Source organism: Tauraco erythrolophus, chromosome 1, assembly GCF_009769465.1.
Source record: "Tauraco erythrolophus isolate bTauEry1 chromosome 1, bTauEry1.pri, whole genome shotgun sequence".
Taxonomy (NCBI): Eukaryota; Metazoa; Chordata; class Aves; order Musophagiformes; family Musophagidae; genus Tauraco; species Tauraco erythrolophus.
Window position 1 is genome coordinate 43,220,326 of NC_141465.1, and position 22,181 is coordinate 43,242,506.

At 38.3% G+C, this 22,181-nt stretch overlaps 1 protein-coding gene across 4 annotated transcripts in view; it reads left to right on the forward strand.

The window, feature by feature from the left end:
* Nucleotides 1–21,964, forward strand: part of TAB3 (TGF-beta activated kinase 1 (MAP3K7) binding protein 3) — a 52,329-nt gene extending 30,365 nt beyond the window's left edge. For 2 of the 4 annotated variants that reach the window (XM_086618664.1, XM_086618657.1), the window contains 6 exons: nucleotides 1,554–1,742; nucleotides 4,759–6,211; nucleotides 9,388–9,548; nucleotides 12,074–12,167; nucleotides 14,275–14,358; nucleotides 17,380–21,964. In XM_086618664.1, the coding sequence (XP_086474790.1) occupies nucleotides 1,641–1,742; nucleotides 4,759–6,211; nucleotides 9,388–9,548; nucleotides 12,074–12,167; nucleotides 14,275–14,358; nucleotides 17,380–17,528 (2,043 nt within the window). In that variant the 5' untranslated portion in view covers nucleotides 1,554–1,640 and the 3' untranslated portion in view covers nucleotides 17,529–21,964. The remainder of the gene's footprint in view (nucleotides 1–1,553; nucleotides 1,743–4,758; nucleotides 6,212–9,387; nucleotides 9,549–12,073; nucleotides 12,168–14,274; nucleotides 14,359–17,379) is intronic. The other 2 variants (XM_086618672.1, XM_086618680.1) reach the window with 2 other exon arrangements.
* Nucleotides 21,965–22,181: the final 217 nt, after the last annotated feature.

Genomic DNA, 22,181 nt, shown 5'->3' on the forward strand with positions numbered 1-22,181 from the left:
ATCTTGAGAAAGAGTGTGATGTGACAGATACTGGATACCAGGAATATATCAGATAATGACAGAGCACAATGCTTCCAGTGAGCATACGTGTTATTTAATGAATGTTAATGCTCACATACAAAGTAGCTAGTGGCAGGGACTTCTATTTTTGTTGTTGTGGTGGTGGTTGTTGTTTTACCCCTTTTCAGAGAAAGGAAGTAGTATTTAGAAAGAAGTGAAAAAGAAAGGTATGGTTATTAAATATTAAAAAAAAAAACAACCAAACCAAAACAAACCAGCAACAACAAAACCCACCTAAACTTTTTTTTTTACCCTAAAGCAGACATTTTACATTTCTTTGAAGGTATGTGTTCTGTTTTCTTACCTATGAAAACTAAGACTTTCTTAGGAAAGATACAGGAAACTGTTGGAGTTTATTAGTGCATAAAGGTATGCATATGGTTGTGCTGCTCTAGACTGCTGTAAGAAGTTGAGCTAACGAGTGAAAGCAGACTGGAATACCTATACTATGTGCCACCCACAATTAACACTGAGGTTGAGATAAACACGATTTAAACTGGGGACTTTGAGTAGCTAATACATTGCTGGAACACCAACTCTGCTGACTTTCACTTCGATTTCTGAACACTTTACTGCTTTCTCTGAAGTTAAGTATTGGACTGAGTAGTAGTGTTGGAAAGGCTTTTGAAGCTTAGCAGTAATAGATGTGTTACAAGGGCTATGTCATGCACCACCTTCATGCAAAGTCTTCGTGAATCTTTACTTAGACTTCAGCTACCTTTTGATTACTGCTATGATCATGAGCCACAAGCAAGAAGGGCATTTGTTGACTCAGCCTTGTAGTAGTTCTTCGATATTGAGGTTCAGGTAGAATTTTTTTGCTGCTGAATACTGGAATCCTGCAATGGGTAGAGGGTTTTTGTCACTAATCATGTTAGTATGAATATATTAGGTGTTTTACAAAAATCTTACATAGATGCTTATCATAATGCTAAGAAGGACTCTTTAAATTCTATTAACTCTTGTTGGGTTTCACAAAAACTGCTTTCAACTTCTTGGATTTGTGGTGATGTAAAGAGGAAAGAGTTTAAGCTCTGCTACTAGAGCAGTATTTTTGTGTAATTGTGCTACTTAGTTTTCCAGCCTGTTACTTCTAGCATGTTGTAAATAACACACACATACATGCTTTGTGATGACGTCAGACTTTTCTACAAACTGTTCAGAATTTGGCTGGGAGTAGATATCTAACAGTTCCATTTTATACAGGTCAGATTAATCTAAGTTATGTCTACATGGTACCACCATGGGACTGTGTAAAGACCTGAACTAGCACATTCCAGTGAAATGTCATCTAGAAATACCTGTGATGTTAAGTGTTTTAATACTAGAATTTGAGACATGATGATTCCCACTCTTGTGTTTAAGCTGTTGTCTCTCTTGGTATCTAGATCTAAAAATATAATACAGTAATTCTTTTACACATGCAGCTAGGGAAGAAGGAGAAGTTGTTGTGATGGCTTGAAAGATAATTGATTGTGTTTTCTTTCTTACAGAAAATGCCAGAAGCCTCAGAAGACCATAATCATTGGAAGGCTTGTTGACTTCCATTTTTTGGTAATCTGGAACATCATCAATCTGGCATGGCGCAGGGCAGTCAACAACTCGATGTGCAGGTACTCCATGATCTCCGACAACGCTTCCCTGAGATACCAGAAGGAGTGGTATCTCAGTGCATGCTTCAGGTATGGTAAAGAGTTTTTAAGAGTCTGTGTATTTAAATTTTGTAGTATGAAAATTCTTTGTAGTAGTATACATGGAGCATAGATTTTCATTCTTCTGGTTTTATTTTGGAGGGGTGGAAGAGTCCACTACTTGTATTTTTGTCCTGTCTTTTAGGTACAAAGATTTTATCATTCTTCTTTTTATCATTCTTCATTTATGTTTGTGATGGCTTTTCCACTAACTATTATTCCTTGTATATGTGACCTGTGACTGTATGTGTACGGGGAGTAAGGAACGTGGCTAATGGCATGATTATTGATGATGGCTACATAAATAACACAACATAACATATACTGGAGGAGATTTTAGCAAGCAATGACTCAGTCTTCCAAGATAAGGAACTGGCTTTAGCTAGGAGTATAAAGGTTTTTTGTCCTCATGGCATCTTTTCCTTGCAGCTGTCCAAAGGATTACTTTTTATTTCTCTGTTTCCAAGTCAGGTGGCAGTTGGTTTTGTTGTTTTTGTTGTTGTTTTTCTTTCTGTTTCTTCCTTCCTCCTTCATCTAAAATCACAAATTGGAAGTGATCATCAGTGACCACACACAATCATTTTTCAAAGTCATGGTTGTCTGGGAATACTTTGCCTTAATGGGAAGGTTCAGGAGTGGTATATAAACATGCAAGATCTGGTTTGGCCTTGTGTGGCTGTGACTAAGGTGGAACCTGATGTGATAAACTGCTGCATATGAAAGTAACAAAGCTGTATTTGTATCCTGCCTGTCCCTAGCAGAAGAGTAGGTTTACTTACAGCTGTGGCTGTAATTTTTTTGCATCGTGTGTCTTCTAAACCATACAAATACAAATTAATTGCTTTCAGACAAATGTGAAGTGAGGGAAGCCCTGCAATACAAAGCTTTAGTCGTCCTGGCAGTCATCTCTTCTGTACTGTTACGTGCCTGATCCTTTTGATGAACTATGTTTGTCATAGACATCTTTAAACTGATAAAATTAAAGAACTCCTAATGCTGCAGAAGCATATGGTGTCCTATATCTATAATATGGTATTATGGATAGCTAGTTAACATTACAGTGCAAATATTTGTCATTTCTTTAAGTGTAGAATTTGTTTCCAAACCCACTTTATATTTGTTTTAAGATACATGAGCTGGTTTCTGTGAACCTATTGCAATACATGCTCTAGACTTCAGCCAGTGTGAGTTTTTGACCTATTAAAAATTGAGAGTCCTTTGAAATGACAAATACATTCTGTACCCTAAGAAAATCAGATTAGGGCTTGTCCTATCTATGTTCTCTCTACCTCCACCCTGATGAAGAGACAGAAGGAAGCTGAGGGCTCTCTTTATGAAGTCCTGTTTAGATGACAGGTGGCTGATTGTAGCAGTTAACTTTGAGACTCCTATCTTGGCGCTGTGGTCCTGGTTATTATTACATGGTCTGGTTACCACATATTCTGGTTTAACATTTTTCTGTGATAAGTCTGGATATTCCCATTGACCATTGGGGTCTAGAAGAGGAACTTGGCATGAAGGGGAAGTAGTCAGGGAGTCATACATAATTAAGCGCTGGACTCTTCTGTCATGTTCAGTAGTAAGTCTTCATCGGAGAAGATGCTGTATGTGTGTGTTCATCTGATAGTGAAACCATATGGAATTTTGGGAAAGTCATCTTCACTTTAGTATTAAGACTGTCTAGATATCAGTCCTTTAGAAAAGATATGTAGCTGACTTCAACCAGCTGGATAGGCTGCTGAAAATTGTATTGCAAGGGCACGTGAGTATTAATACATATACAAACTTTATGTAGTGATAGTGTTTAAAATAGAAGTGAAACCATTACGGTTTTAAGGAATATACATATATACATTAATAATCTTAGCACACTAAGGAAGGCGGTGGTGTATGTGTGTATATGTAAATATGTATACACTTGTTCTGGTAGGAGGTGCTGTATGTCACAGTAGGCACCAGTCTTGGATTACGTGTGACAAAGTTAGGGTGCTGAGGGCCAGATGTAGTTGAACTTGACTTAAAGTGAATTTAATTTTTTTTTTAATTTAACTACTGTTTAAATTAAAACCTGACCAACAGCTGATACAGGCTGTTGTATAAGAAACTGAGGAGAAAAAAAAATCCACAATCTGGAATGCTTTCTAATAATTTTACTTTTTTGGAAAAGCTATCATTTGTGTCATTCTTTTAACAAGAGTAGATTAAGCTAAAATTAGTGGAAAGGGGAAGAGGGAAAGGGAATTCCCGATGATACATTCGGTTTAATAATTTATTTTCTATATAGTTTCAGCTGTTGGCATCACAAAACAAATCAAACGTTTACAGGGGTTATTTGATTTCCTCACTGATGTATGATTTAACCTTTTTTTACCCATGAGCCTGAAATTCTTAAAGGCAGTTGAAGTTATGTCAGAATTGTAAGGTGCTTTATGGAATTGCAAGTACTTTTTCAAGCCATACCTATTCTAACTTCATTTTTAAGGCACTAAATTCTGTTCTACCAAGAGAACCTGGTTTAAAATTCAAATTGGATTTTAAGCTTTCAGGTAAAGAGAAATACTCAGGTAAACTGTCACAGGTGAAAACAGTAAACACTCAGGTAAACATTAAAATGTCATCTGCATTTTTGTTTCGACTTTCCAGTTTGCAATTTTGGTCTAGTTTAATTTGATTCGTGTTGTTATTAGAAGTAGTTAATTGTACGTACCTGTTCCTTGCAGAAGATGCCAAGAGTTCTAACCACTGCTTTCTCCAAAGCTGGACATGATTTTTCACTATGTCATACTGTAGCTAGTGTGACCATAGATCACATTGCGTGTAGTAAAATGCTATGTACTGCTTGCATACTATGACCTAGTAGGTATTACTTTTATTTCAAAATTCATGTCTATGAAATGTTATCCCTAGTTGTGTTCAAGCTAGGCTTGATTGCAGCTTCGGTTGAATGATGAGCAGTGGCTTTTTCTTTTGCTATTTGAGAATAACAGATGTCCATTCTTACTCCTAGAACAACAACAACCTAGATGCCTGTTGTCGAGCCCTCGCACAGGAGAGCAACAAATACTTATACATGGAGTACCATAGCCCTGATGACAGCAGAATGAACAGAAATAGCCTTTTGCACATTAATCTGGGTATTCATCCTCATACCAGCTATCATGCAGGGGATGGAGCTCAACTTAATGGTGGTCGTACACTGGTACACAGTTCAAGCGATGGACATATTGATCCACAACGCACAGCAGGTAAACAGCTGATATGCTTAGTTCAAGAACCACATTCTGCTCCTGCTGTTGTGGCAGCTTCTCCTAGTTACAATCCATTTTTTGTGAATGACCAGAATAGAAATGCAGCTACTCCTCCTCCACAGCCACCTCCACAGCCATCTTCCATACAACCAGGAATGAACACGTCTGCTATGCAAGGCCCTCCTCCCACGTATATGCACATACCTCGGTACAGTACAAATCCCATTACTGTTACAGTGTCACAAAACCTCCCCTCTGGACAGAGTGTACCCAGAGCTCTACAAATTCTTCCACAGATTCCAAGCAATCTTTATGGGACTCCTGGCTCTATTTATATAAGACAAACATCTCAAAGTTCTTCAGGACGACAGACTCCTCAGAATACGCAGTGGCATTCGTCGCCACAGGGCCCAGTTCCACATTATACTCCCCGTCCTCTACCTGTGTATCCACATCAACAGAACTACCAACCTTCTCAGTATTCTCCTAAACAGCCCCAGATCCCTCAGACAGCTTTTCGATCACCACCGGCATCCCAGTGTCCCTCTCCCTTTGGCTCTCCTCAACACCAAGTTCAGCCTCCTCAGTTGAGTCATCAGAGTTCACATGTTTTCATGCCTCCTAGTCCTTCAACTGTCCCACCCCATCCATATCAGCAAGCATCCCAGACTTTTCAAAAACAAGGCGGTCACTCTGTATCGTATCTTCCTCCTTTTGCTGGACCTAGTTTATCCAAAGGTTCCATGAATAAGATAGAAATTACAGTTGAGCCACCGCAAAGACCTGGGGCTGCAATGAACAGAAGTCCTTCACCAATAAGTAATCAACCCTCTCAACGAAACCAGCACCCGCTGTATACAGCCACTACTCCTCCTTCGAGCTCTCCATCAAGAGGTATGTCGGGTCAACCCAAACCTCCATTTAGCGTTAATCCAGTATATATTACCTACACTCAACCAACTGGACCTGCAGGTGCGCCAGCACAGTCTCCTCGGGTAATGGTGTCTCAGCCAAACCCAACCATTTTTAAAATCACAGTAGGTCGAGCACCGACTGAGAATCTTTTAAATTTAGTGGACCAAGAAGAGCGTTCTGCAGCACCAGAACCTATTCAGCCTATTTCTGTAATCCCAGGATCTGGAGGAGAAAAAGGAAGCCATAAGTATCAGAGAAGTTCTAGTTCTGGATCTGATGACTATGCTTACACTCAAGGTAAATGTTTCACTCTGCAAATTGTATTACTGTAAAATGCATTTTCGGCTTCATTTCGCTACTTACTAGGTGAGAATTCTTGAACCTGTACAGACAGGAATAGGAGTTGCACCAAAAATCATCTAATGAGGGAGCTTCTTCTGTTTTTTAAAAAATTTTGCCAAATTTCAGTCTAATACATGAAGAATTTCTGAGGTTTTTGAAGTTGCTATGCTTTTGACGTTAGGGGAGTTTCTTAAAAGAAAACACTGCAGCTGACAAGAGTGACTTATACACTGTGCCTGGTTTGTAAATGCTGTGTTGAAGAACTGTGTCATAAATTTACATGTGGATTTTATTTTTTGTATTTATTCTGTACTTGGGTATTTTATAAAACCCGAAGCACTAACTTGTGCAGGGAATTTGAATCTAATTTATTTGATTTAGATCGAAGCATATTAAGTGAAAGAGGAGAATTAGGTAGGATTGTAGTTAAAATCATTTCAGGTGTCAATATAAATCATATTTGTGTTTTGAAAGGTATTAAAATAATTATTTTAAAGAGCTTAGTCAAAAGTTCACTTCTTCCAATTAGAGTTTTCAAAGAGGAGGAAGAGATTAGGAAAGAAATTTTAGGATGTGTGTTCTGCTGCACAGGAATGGGACATAATTAGTCTTAATTCCATGCATAAATGAAGAATTAAGTAATTTAGTAACAAAAAATAAAAAATTGTGAAATCCAACCATTAGCTGAAAACTGCTTTTCCCAGAGTAATGTGCTTTATAGATTGGAAGCATTTAAAATTGAGCAAATGAATCAGCCTGCAAGGATTCAAACCAATCATTTAGGGTAATGACAGAATGATAATCACCAGCAATTATTTAAAATATGTGCTTTGTTTCTGGATTTGTATTTGGAAAAAGAGAGTCTGTTCCTCCACTGCTCCTTCTAGCCTTCCTTTCACTTTAGAGAGCTGAAGTAATGGTTAAGATGCTGCCCTGTAGTTCCTTGATATCTTCTTTCACTTTATGTCTTTTGAGCTATTCTAACTCATAACCAAAGAGCTGTCTGTACCTGGTAGACCCAATTAGGAATGTTACTTGGAGAAAACGAGCACTAGGAGGTCTGTAACTCCTAGGCCAAATGCTTTGTTTAGTAGTGTTCCTATTACAGCTTCATTAAAGATTGCCAGTTATGTGAGAATACTATAAGTAGCTTCACATAACTGAGAAAAACATTCTCTGAAATGTAGAAATCTGGTTTTGCCGTTGTATCTCTGATTAGATTTGTGTGTTTTGGAAAACAAACCCAATAAACTAGTTAGTTACGTGCTTTTGGGGGCATCTGCTTTTGTGACCATACCAACCAAAGCTGGGCCTTTGGTATTGCTGCACTCTGAACTCTTGAGAGAAGTAAATTGTAGAAGAACCATCGTTACTACCACAAAAGAGTCCTAAAGAGGATTATATTTAACACCTTAATGTAGGCAACAAGTTAATTTAAGTTTGGTTTGGATATGAACTATTGTGAAAAGTGTTAACAAAAATCCCTTCTGATGTCTACTTACACTGTTTCTTTGTAGCATGAGTCATGTTTGATGGGTTGTACTAGAGTATATTGTGAAGGTCTGTAACGTAGTCATATCAGATATTAAGTTGGGGGAGTCAAACAAAGGCAAGGTTTGATAGTAGTAGTGTAAAATCATACAGCCTGGTATCTGTACTTCTTTTTAAAAAATGTTGTGTTCTCTTAAACTCTACTTAGATGACCTGTGCTACTTCAAAAAGCAGAGAATAGTTTCGTTCAGTAATATTGGTGCCTGTTATTCTTGGATAGGATTTTCAGTGTTTATTCTTTGGCGGTGAATTGGTGGACCCGTACAAAATTCAAAACATAGTGCTACTTTTTTGCACAGAGTACTGACATCTGATAAAAACCAGTCATTTTTGTGCTCCTGACTGGTGGTTTCTTTTTTGTCCTCCCCCAGTAAGCTGTGTCATATTGTTACTTATTTTTCTATTATGTTTTTTTGCTAGTATGCAAATATTCTTGAGATATTATGTAGTTTTCCTTTGCCTGTCTCTGGTAGGGATGAAGAAAAGGGCAGATGCTGGCTGGTGCTTTGTATGAAATAGCATTGTGCAGAATCTACAACATCTTCTTACATTTGAACAGCTTGATGGAACGTCGTTATATGAGCAGCATGCTAGTCTGAATACTTACAGCAAATTTCTCTTATTTTCCTCTGTCCTAATAGGCTTTAATCAGGTGAAAACAGCCAGATTAGACAGTGCTAAGCATCATGCTAATTAACTTGGCCAGCTTTGCATCCTGATGAAATACTGAGAAATGCTCTTGCTGCAGAAACTGTATTTTATTTTCTAGGTAGTCAAAATTCTTTCTTTGGTTGCCCTGAGAGCCCAACATCAGCTGGTGACTGAAAGTCAAAAACTTCAGTACATGACAAAAATATGAGAGAATATTTAACAGCAGAGAGAGGTTAGAGGACAGCAAATCAGCTTTATTGTAGAATTAAAGACTCTGAAGCACCTGAGTTGCCCCCACTTTTTATTTTCTAGATTCTCTAGTCTGTTTCATTGAAGTTTTGTAGTTTTGCCTTTGAGCACTGGGGAACTTAGAGTATTGAGAATTACAGTACTTTCTGAAAAGCTAAGACCACTTAAAGTTACTATAGTATAATCTGTCATAGCAGGGAAAGAAACAGTTCAGGACTGACGTTGGGCTAATGGCATAAAGCTAGCATGTCAGCTGCTGTTGAAGAGCAGATGTGAAGTGTGTGTTACCTTCTGATCTTACCTCTGGTATTTTTTTTTTTTTTTTGCCAGTACAGTATTAATATAACTAGGTTGCTGTTTCATCCTGAGAAGCTGTCTCCTTGTACAGGTGCCTTTGTATTTTTGAGATGAGAAAGACCAAATGCAAAAAAAGAAGCTTTGACCAAAATGGTAATATCAACTTCAAGTTACTGTCTAAAATGTGTTTTTATTCTAGAAGAACTGATTCTAACTTGTAGCTCATTTGGCATGAAAGCATCTTCACGCTGATATTCGGCTGCATGTTTATGATCACTTTTTTTTTCCAGAAAGGTCACTCATGAATCTTACGTATAAGTTAAGAACTCCATTTTCGAGTTTTTTTTTGTGTTACTAACTGTATCTTCCATGTAAAACATTAGCCTTGCTGTTACATCAACGAGCAAGGATGGAGAGACTAGCAAAGGAACTGAAGCTGGAGCAAGAAGAGCTCGAGCGCCTGAAAGCTGAAGTCAATGGTATGGAGCATGACCTAATGCAGAGGCGGCTTCGAAGAGTTAGCTGTACAACTGCAATTCCAACAGTAAGCAATTTGTTAGTATTTTAATTCAAGATACAAATCTATTTTTTATGTGTTCATGAACTAAAGTATTATACAAAAAATATTTTGAGATATAAAATCTTTAGTCTTTGGAGATGATTTTTTGTAACTTCTTGGCTTGTTGTAAGCCAGTTTTATAATTTAAGAAACAGATATGTGTCCAGCTTTCTTAGTGTTCACAACAGAGTTTCTGAAACTCGAATATATGTGCTTTTCTGGACCTAACAACAAATTTCCTAACAATATAAAAGTATGCATGTCCATTTAAGAGCCCAAGGCATATACAGCTTGGTGTTCGTGCAGCAAAGTTTCACTTTCCTTTTTAAAAGGTATTTTGTTACGTTGAGGTATTTTGTTGTTTGAGTGGTTGCATCTCCTAGATAATCTGTTTCTCATTTCCTATATGCAGGATGTGCCAAGTAACTTTTCAGTGGTGGTGTTGGCTCAGTTAGTTGACACCTATCTCTCTCTCCTCTTTTCCTTGTCGATTCTTCCTATCTGTGTGACTTCTGCCTGCAAGTGACTCTAGCCCAGACATCTGCATGGCTCTGATGAGAGAATTCGTCAGAGTGAAAAATAACTTCCACTTTGTGCAGTTGTTAACCAAATCAGTTCAGACTTACTCACTGTGTTGACATCAACAATGCACAGACATGTAGGCTGGAAGGCATAGTTGGGGCTGTTCTGTCTCACCTGCCTCAGGGTGAGGTATGGTGAGGTAGGTATGTTCCTACCTCCAAGGTATTTGGCAGGTATGTTCCTGGGAGAAATACAGAGGCAGTGTCAGAGTGTGCAAGGATGAGGTCAGGAAAGCTAAAAGCCAACTGGAGTTGAATCTGGCACAGGATGTCAAAGACAAAAAGAAGGGCTTTTATTAGTATGTAGGTGACAAAAGGAAGGCTAGCAAAAATGTGGACCTGTTGCTTAATGAGACCTGGTTACACAGGACATGGAAAAGGCTCAGATTCTGAATGCCGCCTTTGTCTCAGTCTTTACAGGCCTGCGGGAATCCTGAGTCCCAGAGACCTTGGAGCAGGGAAGGTGTACCGTTAGTGGAAGAGGATCAGGTCAGGGAATACTTAAGCAAAGTGGACATGCATGAGTTTGTGGTCCTGGATGGGATGCACCCATGAGTGCTGAGGGAGCTGGCAGATGTCATTGCTAGGCCGCTCTAGATAATCTTTGATTTTTGGGAGAAGTACCCAAAGACTAGAGGTCACTTCTGTCTTCAAGAAGGAAGACCCAAGGAACTACAGATTGGTCAGTCTTGTCTTGATCCCTGGGAAAGTGATGGAGCAGCTAATCCTGGAGACCATTTCCAGGCATGTGAAGGACGAAAAAGTGATCAGCAGTAGTCAGCTTGGATTCACCAAGGGGAAGTCAAGCTTGATTAATTTGACAGACTTCCAAGATTAAAAGACTGACCTGGTAGATGAGGGAAGAACAGTGATTATTGTCTACCTAGACTTCAGTAAGGTTTTCAACATTGTCTCCTGTAAGATCTTCATAGAGAAGCTGATAAAATATGGGCTGGATGAGCAGACAGTAAGGTGAATTGGAAACTGGCTGAACAGCCAAGCCAGGAGTGGTAATCAGTGGCACAAAGTCTGATTTGAGGTCAGTAACTGGAGCACAGGAAGGTCCCTCTGAACATTGGGAACCACTTTTTTACTGTGTGGTTGCCTGAGCACTGGCACAGCCTGCCCAGAGCGGTTGTGGAGTCTTCCTCCTTGGAGATACTTAAAAGCTGTCTGTGCAGAGGGGTTGGAACAGATGACCTCCAGAGGTCCCTTCCAACCTCAAACATTCTGTGATTTTGTGACTCTGTCTGCAATGCTGGAATGTATCCTGGGATAGGGTAGTTATTCCTATATACATGTTAATAATCACTGTTGCTAGCATTAAGTACACTTTGTATTCCAGTAACTTGGACTTTCTTCATGATATGCAAATATATGGACTTAAATAACTAGTTATTCTGTTAAAAATTGTTACTGTCTTGCAGTATTGAATGATTTAAGTGTACTGGACTAGAAGGTTTGACATGTTGGAGCTCCTTGGGATGATGCATATAAATAAATTTCTGACCTTATTCAGTTATAATCAAGTAATAATTAATGTGAACTGCAGCTCATATTCTGTTTCCTGATCATCTTGATGTAAACTCTTGTAGGAAGTCATCAATTTATCAGAATTTTGTAAGGTGTAAGCTTTTATGAACTTGAGCTCAGCTATGTCATCTTACTAATGCATTTGAAGATTAAGTAACTTGTTAATTTTTCCTGGTTTGGTTTGTTTTCCTCCTCAAATGCCAACAGAAGAATGTTTTTTGAGAGAATAAATTGGGTAGAGGGGACAAGACAAACAGTGCAATCTTGACTATATTTTTCAGTGCCTTAGCTATACTCTGTTTCTAATAAAGCTGTTAAAGATATAGCAATGTTATTTCTATGTCAGATGAGATACTGACTTTCCCACAATTCCTATTTTCTGTTTTTTCTTTTTAGCCTGAGGAAATGACCAGATTGAGAAGCCTCAACAGACAGCTGCAGATAAACGTTGACTGTACACTGAAAGAAGTTGATCTCCTTCAATCTAGAGGTATAGAATCGATAGATTTTTGAAAACATAATTTAAATATGGGTGAAAGTGTTGCAGACGACACCAAGTTGGGCAAGAGTGTTGATCTGCTTGAACGTAGGAAGGCTCTGCAGAGGGATCTGGACAGGCTGGATCGATGAGCCAAGGCCAATTGTATGAGGTTCAACAAGGCTAAGTACTGGATCCTGCACTTGGATCACAATGACCCTATGCAACACTACAGGCTTGGGGAAGAGTGGCTGGAAAGCTGCCCGGAGGGAAAGGACCTGAGGGTGTTAGTTGATGAATATAAGCCAGCAGTGTGCCCAGGTGGCCAAGAAGCAAATAGCATCCTGGCTTGTGTCAGAAGTAGTGTGGCCAGCAGGACCAGGGCAGTGGTCATCCACCTGTACTTGGCACTGGTGAGACCGCACCTCAAACACCGTGTTCAGTTTTGGGCCCCTCACTACAAGAAAGACGTGGAGGTGCTGGAGCATGTCCAGAGAAGGGTAACGAAGCTGGTGAAGTCTCATGAGGAACAGCTGAGGGAACTGGGCTTGTTTAGTCTGGAGAAAAGGGGGCTAAGGGGGGACCTTATTCTGTACAACTTCCTGAAAGGAGGTTTTGGTGAGGTGGGTGTCAATCCCTTTTTCCAAGTAACAAGTTAGAACAAGAGGAGATGGCTCCATCAAGGGAATTTTAGATTGGGTATTAGGAAAAAATTCTTTTAAGTATTTAGAAGATGTGTGGATGTGGCACTTGGAGACATGGTTTAGTGGTGGACTTGGCAGTGTAAGGTTTATGTTTGAACTCAATGATCTTAAAGATCTTTTCCAACCTAAATGATTTTTTGATTCTAATACAGTATGTGCCTAAATGTGGATACTTGGACTCTATTTAAAGTTCAGTTTTGATTATCAATATCAGCTTATCTCTAAAAGGTGTGTTTTTCCTGATAAACTTCACTTCCTGATATCTCTGTTGGCCAAGTTAAATTACATTTCCAAGAAAGTGATGACTTACAAGTGACTTTGTCAAGAGAAAATTTTAAAAAAAGTACTCCTTAGTGAAGATTCTTTACTTAAAAATTTAACTTTTTGCTGACAAAAGCTCTGACCAAGTAATAACAAAACAGAACTACAGGCTGCAACCAAGAAGCTGGCAAACAGAAATCTACTTAGGTCTTAAAATCCTCTTTCTGTGACAAACTTGACATAAATACAGTCAAATAGATAGAATATGCGTAGTCCTGCTTTGTTTGCCAAGAATGTGTCCTACAGAAGGATTTATGTTTTCACATATTTTTAAAGCAATACAGAACATAGGGCTGGAGTTGATTCTTCAATATGGGATTAGCCTGCTGTCGTGGTTTAACCCCAGCCAGCAACTAAGCAGGACACAGCCATTTGCTCACTCCCCCTGGTGGGATGGGGGAGAGAATCAGAAGGGTAAAAGAGAAAACTCATGGGTTGAGATAAAGGCAGTTAAATAGGTAAAGTAAAAAGCCACATGCACAAGTAAAGCAAAGCGAGGAATTCACTGCTTCCCATCGGCAGGCAGGTGTTCAGCCATCTTCATGAAAGCAGGGCTTCATCATGTGAAATGATGACTTGGAAGGAAAAACACCATCACTCCAAGCATCCTCCCCTTCCTCCTTCCCCCAGCTTTATATACTGAACATGATCTAGTATGATGTGGAATGTCCCTTTGGTCAGTTGGGATCAGCCGGCCCAGCTGTGTCCCCTCCCAGCTGCTGGTGTACCCACAGCCTACTCACTGGTGGGGTGGGGTGAGAAAATGCCTTGACTCTGTCTGAGCACTGCTCAGCAATAATGAGAAAATCTCTGTATTATCAACACTGTTTCCGGCACAAATCCAGAATATAGCCCCATACTAGCTACTGTGAAGAAAATTTAACTATATCCCAGCCAAAATCAGCACACCTGCTAAAAATTACTAGGATCAACACAAATCTGAAAGTGTGACACAAGGCTACTCAGGAAAAAGCTAATACATAATGTCAGAATAAAAAGATATGTAAAATCTGAAGCCTCTGGATGTTCATATCACTGGCATAGGCATGTGCATAACCTTGGAGTTACGCTTTCTTACTTTTCTTTTCTGACAGGGAACTTTGATCCGAAAGCCACGTCTAACTTCTATGATAACATAGAGCCTGGTCCTGTTGTGCCGCCAAAGCCATATAAAAAGGGTAGGTCAACAAACAAGCATCAATTTGACTGATCTGCATTGAGAAAGCCCCCCCCCCCCTTTTTAAAAAACTCCTGTCATGACAGGAAGCAATTCTAATTATTATAACTTTTCTCTCTGTATAAACCAAACCAGAACATTTTTATCTAAGTACAGTAATCCTGGCTACAACTTGTTTTCCTCAGGCAGGTTGTCACAAATGAATGTTCTGTTAATATGTTGTTAATACTGTTATTCACCATTACAAAAAGAGTTGAAAGTATACAAACTTTTGTGTGTTAACTGAAGCTTCCTAATTATATATTTTTAAAATACTTTTAGGTTGAGAGGTCTGTGTAAGGTTCGTTTAGTTGTCTTCTAATAGGTGTTGTTAGGATTTTATAGTTTACTTGGGATCTTTTATGCAAACTTAATTGATCACAGCAGCTTTTTAAAAATCTGCATTTGTATTTTTAGTTATATTTTAACTTGACTGGTCACACTTTACCTATTGTTTTTGTGCAGAGTATGAATTTCACAGTAGCTCTGAAGTTTTAGTGCAGCAAGAGCTTCAGACATTTTAAGGACCAAGACAGAACGCATTTCCTCACGTTGGTCTAAAGTGATAATGGAGTCCCACTTGTACACAAGTTCATTACTGGTTTCTAAAATTTTCTGTGCTCATTGTATAGTATCCGAGATTCATATCCAGCTGAGGACACTTAAGTTTTATGTGAGCACAGGAGCTCTGTCTTTAGTCTTGCTTTTTACCCAGTGGAGGGAGATGAAGTCAGTACATCCCCGAATGACTCAGCTCACGGTCAATAGACACCTGGTGGCCCTGTGGCTCAGTAACTTGCTGAGCTCTGCTATGTTCAGCAGTGGTTTTGGAGCAGAGTCCTACCTTTTTCCTCAGGTCATTTTGGACCTTCTAGTTTTTTTTCTTTCTTCCTGAAATCTGTTAAAGGAATGGTTTCAAATGTTAGGGAAGGTAATTAAACACTTTGTATCTTTCTGGTGAAACAGCCAATCTAGGATCCTGCGCTCTGATACAGAGAAACAGCGGTCTTTTCTCTGGAAGCGTTAGGCGTGTGTCACTTCTTGCTGTAACTAGCACATACTAAAATTGTTAGTGGAGAAGAAGTCGCTCTTCTGAATCAGTAATCATATAGTCTGCTTGACAATCCAAGTTTTGTAAATAAGTTCTAGTTGCTGATAGGCGCTTCACAAAGGTTTTTGCAGTTGCATTTTGAATTCATATAAGGAAATTTTTCCTCCTCTTTTAAAGCAAGTATTTTTCCCTTCAATGTAATAAAATGCATGGTATGTAGAAATTTAAAAGAAAGAGAAGGCTCAGAACTACTGCTTGTGGTTCAAAGAAAACCCCAATACTGGGATGTGTTCCCTGCATAGGTGGTAGTGTCCAGGAAGGACAGGTAAGCAGTGGCATGAGGGCAGCTGCCTAGATTCGTGTTAAATTGCAGCGGTCATTTGTTTGATTTAAGGCACTCCTACTTTTTGACGGTTGAAGAGATTCTTTTAATTACACTAGCCTATTTGATTTATTATTGAAAAGCAAAATAATCTGCAAAACTTGCATGAAATAAGTGATTTTATTTGGCAATTGAAAAAATAGCATCTTGTAAGGATTTGTATGACTTTTATGACTAGCTTCCCAGTTTTGTCTGTCAACTTATTAGAGATCAGTTTTAGGGCTGGTGTACTGTATTCTGAGCTTGGCTTTTAACATGGAGTCGTCAAAATAATATTTTTTTTTTCCTTAAAATTTCCATTTCCTTAATATTCAGCTGTTGAAGGTGTGGGCAGACAGACAGGTATGAGCAGACAAGGATCTGCTCTGTGCTGCTGTCTAGCTAGTCAAGGTGAATGCAGTCTAGGGCCTGCACTACTTGCTTGCTTAGAAGGAATTTGTGGAGGCTAAGCACTGTTCATGCGACTGCGCAGCTTCTGGACTGGAGAGGACTTATATCTAAGCAAGGGCGTTACTTTTATTTTCTTTGTTATGTCTCTGAAAACTAACCTAAGTACTATTTGCACTAACTTTGTCATCAGCCATCTGCTAGATTTCTTTAGCAGATGGCAGCAACGTGTCCACTTTGAATTACAAATTAGTCTTCTTTTTTACAGCGTTAAGTTCTCTTTTAATTAAGCTGTTCTACAGATGTTTGTTTAGCAGATGAGTATCTTAACCTTACCTTCTATGTATGTGTGCTAGTTTTGTTTTGGATATTAACATTTTGTAAAATGCTGTGTTTTCACATCTTAGGAGTATTTGTCACTTTTAATAAATAACCTGTGGTCTTGAAGTGGTGGTAGGAGACATTGGAAAACCGAGTCTTTCCATGAGTTAATACCTAGTGTATGATTTGCATACATACTGATTTTGTGAGTGAAAACAGACTTAAGTGCTGCTTCACAAACACACATCTCTGCTACAAAGCCGTAAGAAAGAAAAAACAATCATCTTGCTTTGAAACAGGCCTGTCATTTTATCTTTATATTGTATTTTCTTCAGCCTGGCTAAGTGCTAGAAAAAGATGTGGAAAGAATATCATCTGTCAGATTTTTTGAAGGAACAAAGTTAGAAGTAGTCTTTCGCTTCCAATAAAGTAGGGTTATTGGAATTTAAAATTTGGTACTTGGCTACTGTATGTAAACCTATGAAGTCATTCCTTAACAGGATGCTGTTGCAATGCCAGTAACAAACTTTTCAGTACCTTTTAAGCTATTAAACCTTTAGCAGTATAGGTGACTTAACAGTGGTGACTACTCTTTTTGTTTTTAATGTAGTGTGGTTAAGTGACTCTTCACAGAAGTGAAATACTTTAAGTATTCAGATTTCACAAACTGAATTAGAAGTGCTTTAGTAAAAGGCCTTTAACATTAGCTAAGTGGAAAGGTTTTCATGTTCATTTTAAGATAGAATGGTTTAATGAGATGACAAACCAGTGGTATAAGCTTTCCTATCATCCTTCTCTCTGAAATAAGAAACAATGTATTCTTTTTTTTTTTTTTTTTTTAGAGCATCAAACGAGCTCCAAACAGACTTCACGGACTCAGCCAAGAGATGAAGACTATGAAGGGGCTCCATGGAATTGTGATAGCTGCACCTTTCTAAATCACCCAGCACTAAATCGCTGTGAGCAGTGTGAAATGCCACGATACACCTGAAAATCAGGAAGGGGCTGCATTGGATTGAAAACAGGCTCTCAAGCCGACAGCTGTAGGAGAAGGAAACATGGGGAACCTTTCAGACCATCTGCCCAGCCTTTGCCAGTCAACAATCTTCATATTGCAAGGGATGGGAGTAATATGTTAGGATGTTTCTGCTTGTGCTACACTAAAAATAAATAAATTAAGGGTGAAATCCTTTCTTATCCCCTTGCAGTGAGCAAAGCAGAAAATGAAACCTGAAAATGTAAAAGGATTAATTTTGGGAAGAATGTATACAGGAAAGCAAATAACTACTGGGATTTAGTCCTGTGGTTATAGTTACTGCTTAGTGGCTCTAAAAAAAAAAAAAACCCTGTGTTTTTTTTAAAAAAAATTATAGGACTTGATAATGGTGTGAAACATTACACTTAACCAGAAAAACTGAAGAGCCAGAGCTGATTTAACCTGGCCACAGCTAGCTGGAAAACAAAGGCTCCCTGTGCTTCTAGATTGTAAGCTACTGAAAAAAGAAGACAGGTAAAAGCAATGATAAATTTTGCAATGTATAAAAAACAAGGAGAAGGGTATTTGTAATTGCTGCTTTTTTTCAGGGTAACTTATGTCTACAAAAAATTGCTGTTTGAAGTAGTAACCTAAGGTGACTAAATGAGATACCGTGTGAGTGTTACAGAGAGTTTAATCAGAGGTAATTTTTTACAATCCCTTTTGCTTGTACAGTGCTCACCTGGCTGTGTCAACACTGGTAATAAACTAAGAATGAATTATACCGTATTACGGATGAAAATACTGCTGCATGCTTTCATTAGGCCATTGTGTTTCAGAGCTAAAAGTATGCTTTTATATACAACAATCATCTAAGCCTGTGCTCTGTAGCAGCACAGTGACATATGCCAAACACAGACTACTCCAAATTTGGTTTGGAACACTTGAGCTCAGCCATGGTTGTGTATAAGAAGAGTTTGTACTCAGTTCCTTAGGCCTTTTCAGCTTCCAATTTCTGAAGAATTTATGATGTTTACAGCACAGAAGGTACTTTGTGCCCCAGTTCAAAGTTAGCTGAAAATAATTAATCAATTAGCTCTTCAGTAAAGGTTTCTTTGCACATTGTTAATAAACCAGCCTGTGTAAAATGGCAGATGCCAGATCCCGAAGAATTACACACTGCATTCTTTATATTTTGGTCAGGAAATATTTGCTGTAGGTTGAAGAACACAAGACTTGCAACTGCAAACCGCACTGGTACTTCATGCATATGATACACTGATTTATAAAGGTGATGTTCAGTTTGTTTGGATGCTTCAGGTTGCTGCAATAAAGCACTCGATACTTGCGAAATCGAGCTTGGGTTTGGGCAGCTGAGTGATTACGTTACGCAGCTGCGCGACTGAGTAGGGTGTTCATGTGTTCTGGTCAGAATCTGGTACAGTGCATTTGAGTTTTTATGGCATACCTTTGTCAAGATTCAGAGACACAGTCAAGCACGTCAGCTGAATTATGGTAATCAGCTTTGCAACTGTGGAGCAGAATGTGCTCGCTAAACCTTACCAGAAGAGATTTAAACTACTTCATTTTAAATTGTTCTTAGCTCGTGGCAGCTGCATCCATATGGTCAATTACCCCAGTTCGCTTGATGTGTGATAACATGTTCAGCTGTGGTAGAACAATCATGTGTCTGAATCCTTATTTAAGATCAAGCAGCATTGGTAAGGGGTGGGTGGAAGAAGACTCATCTTGACTGCATTGCTCAATCTGGTGTCTTCTGTCCCTGCGGTTTATAAAGATAACAGTAAACAACAAACTGTGATCTTAGATGAGGAACCAGTATTTTATCTGGCATTTTTCAATATGTTCTGGCACTAATTAAACCTCCAGCATAATTTTAAATAAGCTGAAAGATGTCCAGCAATCAGTGTGCACCACTGATGAGCAAAACAAAGTCAAAGGCATCAGAGCTAGTTTTCCTTCCCTCCTCTCTAATGATGTATATTACTATGTGGGGAGCTCATCTCATGGTGGAAAGGGGTAAAAAAAAATTATTGTCAAATGAAGTTAGAAGGCAAATATTAATTTTGTTCATGTATGTGGACAGTCTGACAAAACTGAGGTAACTAGGAAACAGATGAGCAGAAGTAGTATACCCAGGATAGGCAGTACCGTTGCTGTTATCAGCTGTATAATGGATTACTCAAAACAATACCAGTCACTTCATGACTTTTCTATCATGATGCCTTTGCCTTTGTATTATTTCAATTTTCTGTTCATTTGTACTTCTGTTGAAATTCCAGAAGCATTTGTTTTTGCTGGAGTTACAAAATGATAGCAACTGAAATGACAGTCAGCATATGAGAGAAGGTGTGTCGTGCATCAGTACAGTTGTGCCATTTTCAGACAGAGTAGATGCTACTTTTGAAGGGGGGAGGGAAGTGCCTGCAGTCCAATAATTCCCTGAACTGTAATAAGCATAAATGGAGACTTGCTCATCTTGGTCATAGTTTCGCCAGAGGAAGAGATAGAAGGCTGCCGTGACAGCAGATGCTTTTTAGAAGACTGAGTGAGTGCCGTTAAATTGCAAATGAATTCCTCCGTACCAATAATTTTACTCCAGTTTTTCAATACTCTCATTTGTTGCTTGTACAAAAAAAACCTCCGTCTGTTGTATTGTTTTACTTGTAAATGCCCATACGCAAACATTAATAGTAAAGACTTTACATGGTGCTTGAATATTTTTAGCTTGTTAGAATGTAAATTGTATTTTGGATATTGGAAGATCCGTTTCCCTTCTGAAAGCAGGTGACGCTGTTCACTCCCCAACTGAATTGTAGATTATGCCAAAAAGATTGGTTTATGTAATATTTATTGAATGCACATAAAACCCTAATGTCAGCTGGCATACAAAATGCACTGTATTGTATAAAACGTGTGTGTGCGCGTGTGTCTGAATGGTGGGATGCTGATGCCATTGTGTTGAGTTAATGCACTACTTGTGTGTTCCTTTTTTTTTTCCTTAATGACTGAGCTTTCCCTCAACCATGCTACTAGAGTGGTAGAGTTTGTAACTGACTTGGACATTCAGATATTCAAAATGATTTCACTGTTCATTGAACCTTTATAAAGCTTATTTTGTATTTACTGTGCTATTAAGACGAATTCCCTTTAATTATAGAATGCTCCTGTAGTTCTTTAAAAGGTTATTTAGAGCGGGGCTTGTGGAAAATTATTCAGAACATAGTAAACCAAAAGAAATTCTGAACTTTGGATCTACTTTTAATTTGATGTAATTATTAGTCTTGTTTGGGCAAAGAGGAAAGGGGTGGGAAGTCAAGCAAAAGGAAGTACTTTGTAAAATGTAGTCTTAGATCAGATTGAATTGTGTATCTGTGTGTCTGTGGTATGTGTGTGTTTCCCTTGAAAAATGGGAGGTGTGGTGAAAAGGTGTAATAATTCTTAAAAGAGCTGGTCTCAGTACTTTCTGATTATGATATGCTACTGAATCATTTTTTTTAAAAAAAAACCAACAACCTTTTCTTTCAGTTACTTTATCTGTCCCAGTTATACATCTCTCACTTCGATTTCTAAATACTTTTACATTTACTATTGATTGTAAAACCCCTTGAAACCGAAATAAAAATACTTGAGTTGAAATGGGGACAAAACAAAGTAAAACCAATAAAGAATGTTTTAAAAAAGAATGTGAGAATATTAAATATGTTAAAAGCAAGCTTGTCATCAGGATGATAGTTTTTGTGTTAAAATTCAGCCGTATACCCTAGAATGTGAAAATGACTATCCTGATGAGAAGTGGACAGTTGGACATAAACAATTAATCAGCTTGTTTGGTACCACAGAATTTGTGCTCCGTACTACAGCAACTTTGAATCCCGTAAAGAAAGAAGACATGCACGGATATCACATCTCATAGTCAGTACTGTCTCTATGTGCTGCTGCATTTGTTTCGTTTCAAAATGTCGATATTATACGAAGCTAGCCATGACTGAATTTTGTCGGATTTCTTCAGTTTGGGGCTTTCATTGCTGTTTATGTCCATAAATATTAATGCAAATATTTTTCTTGGTTTTGAATAATCAGAAATCGATGGAGTTAATGCAATATTATAATCCTGGATTTTCAGTACCTTTGAAACCGATTTTTAAAAACTGTGTTCTTGAAACTTATTTATTTATGGTGGCACCAGTGTGTCTAATCCATATTTCCTGCTGTGTGAAACCCTGTTAAATTTTTTTCATTAAAAAAGAAGACACGATCTTGTTTAATCCTGTATATATGGTGTCTACATTCTAGATTTGTGTATGCTGTGAATGAACTTATTACTAAGAGATGAAATTGTATAAAAGCATTCAGAGGCTATGCATGCATGGTACCTCCAGAAAGTGCATACTCCAAGTTGCAGATTCCTGCAAAAATAAATTAATAAAACTAAGCAAACATCACATCCTGCATTTGTTCTTCTATGTAGTAGGAAACATTTTAAAAATACAGCCTTTTTGCTTTCACAGTCCGATTGTTTCTGGTCTTCCGCTTGAACACATAGCTATAGCAAATTTGTTTCAGGGCTTTTGGGGTTTTCTTTTTGGTGATTAATGTGATTCTCACTGGGCAATTGTACTACATCATGTCTTAAACCTGTGGCAC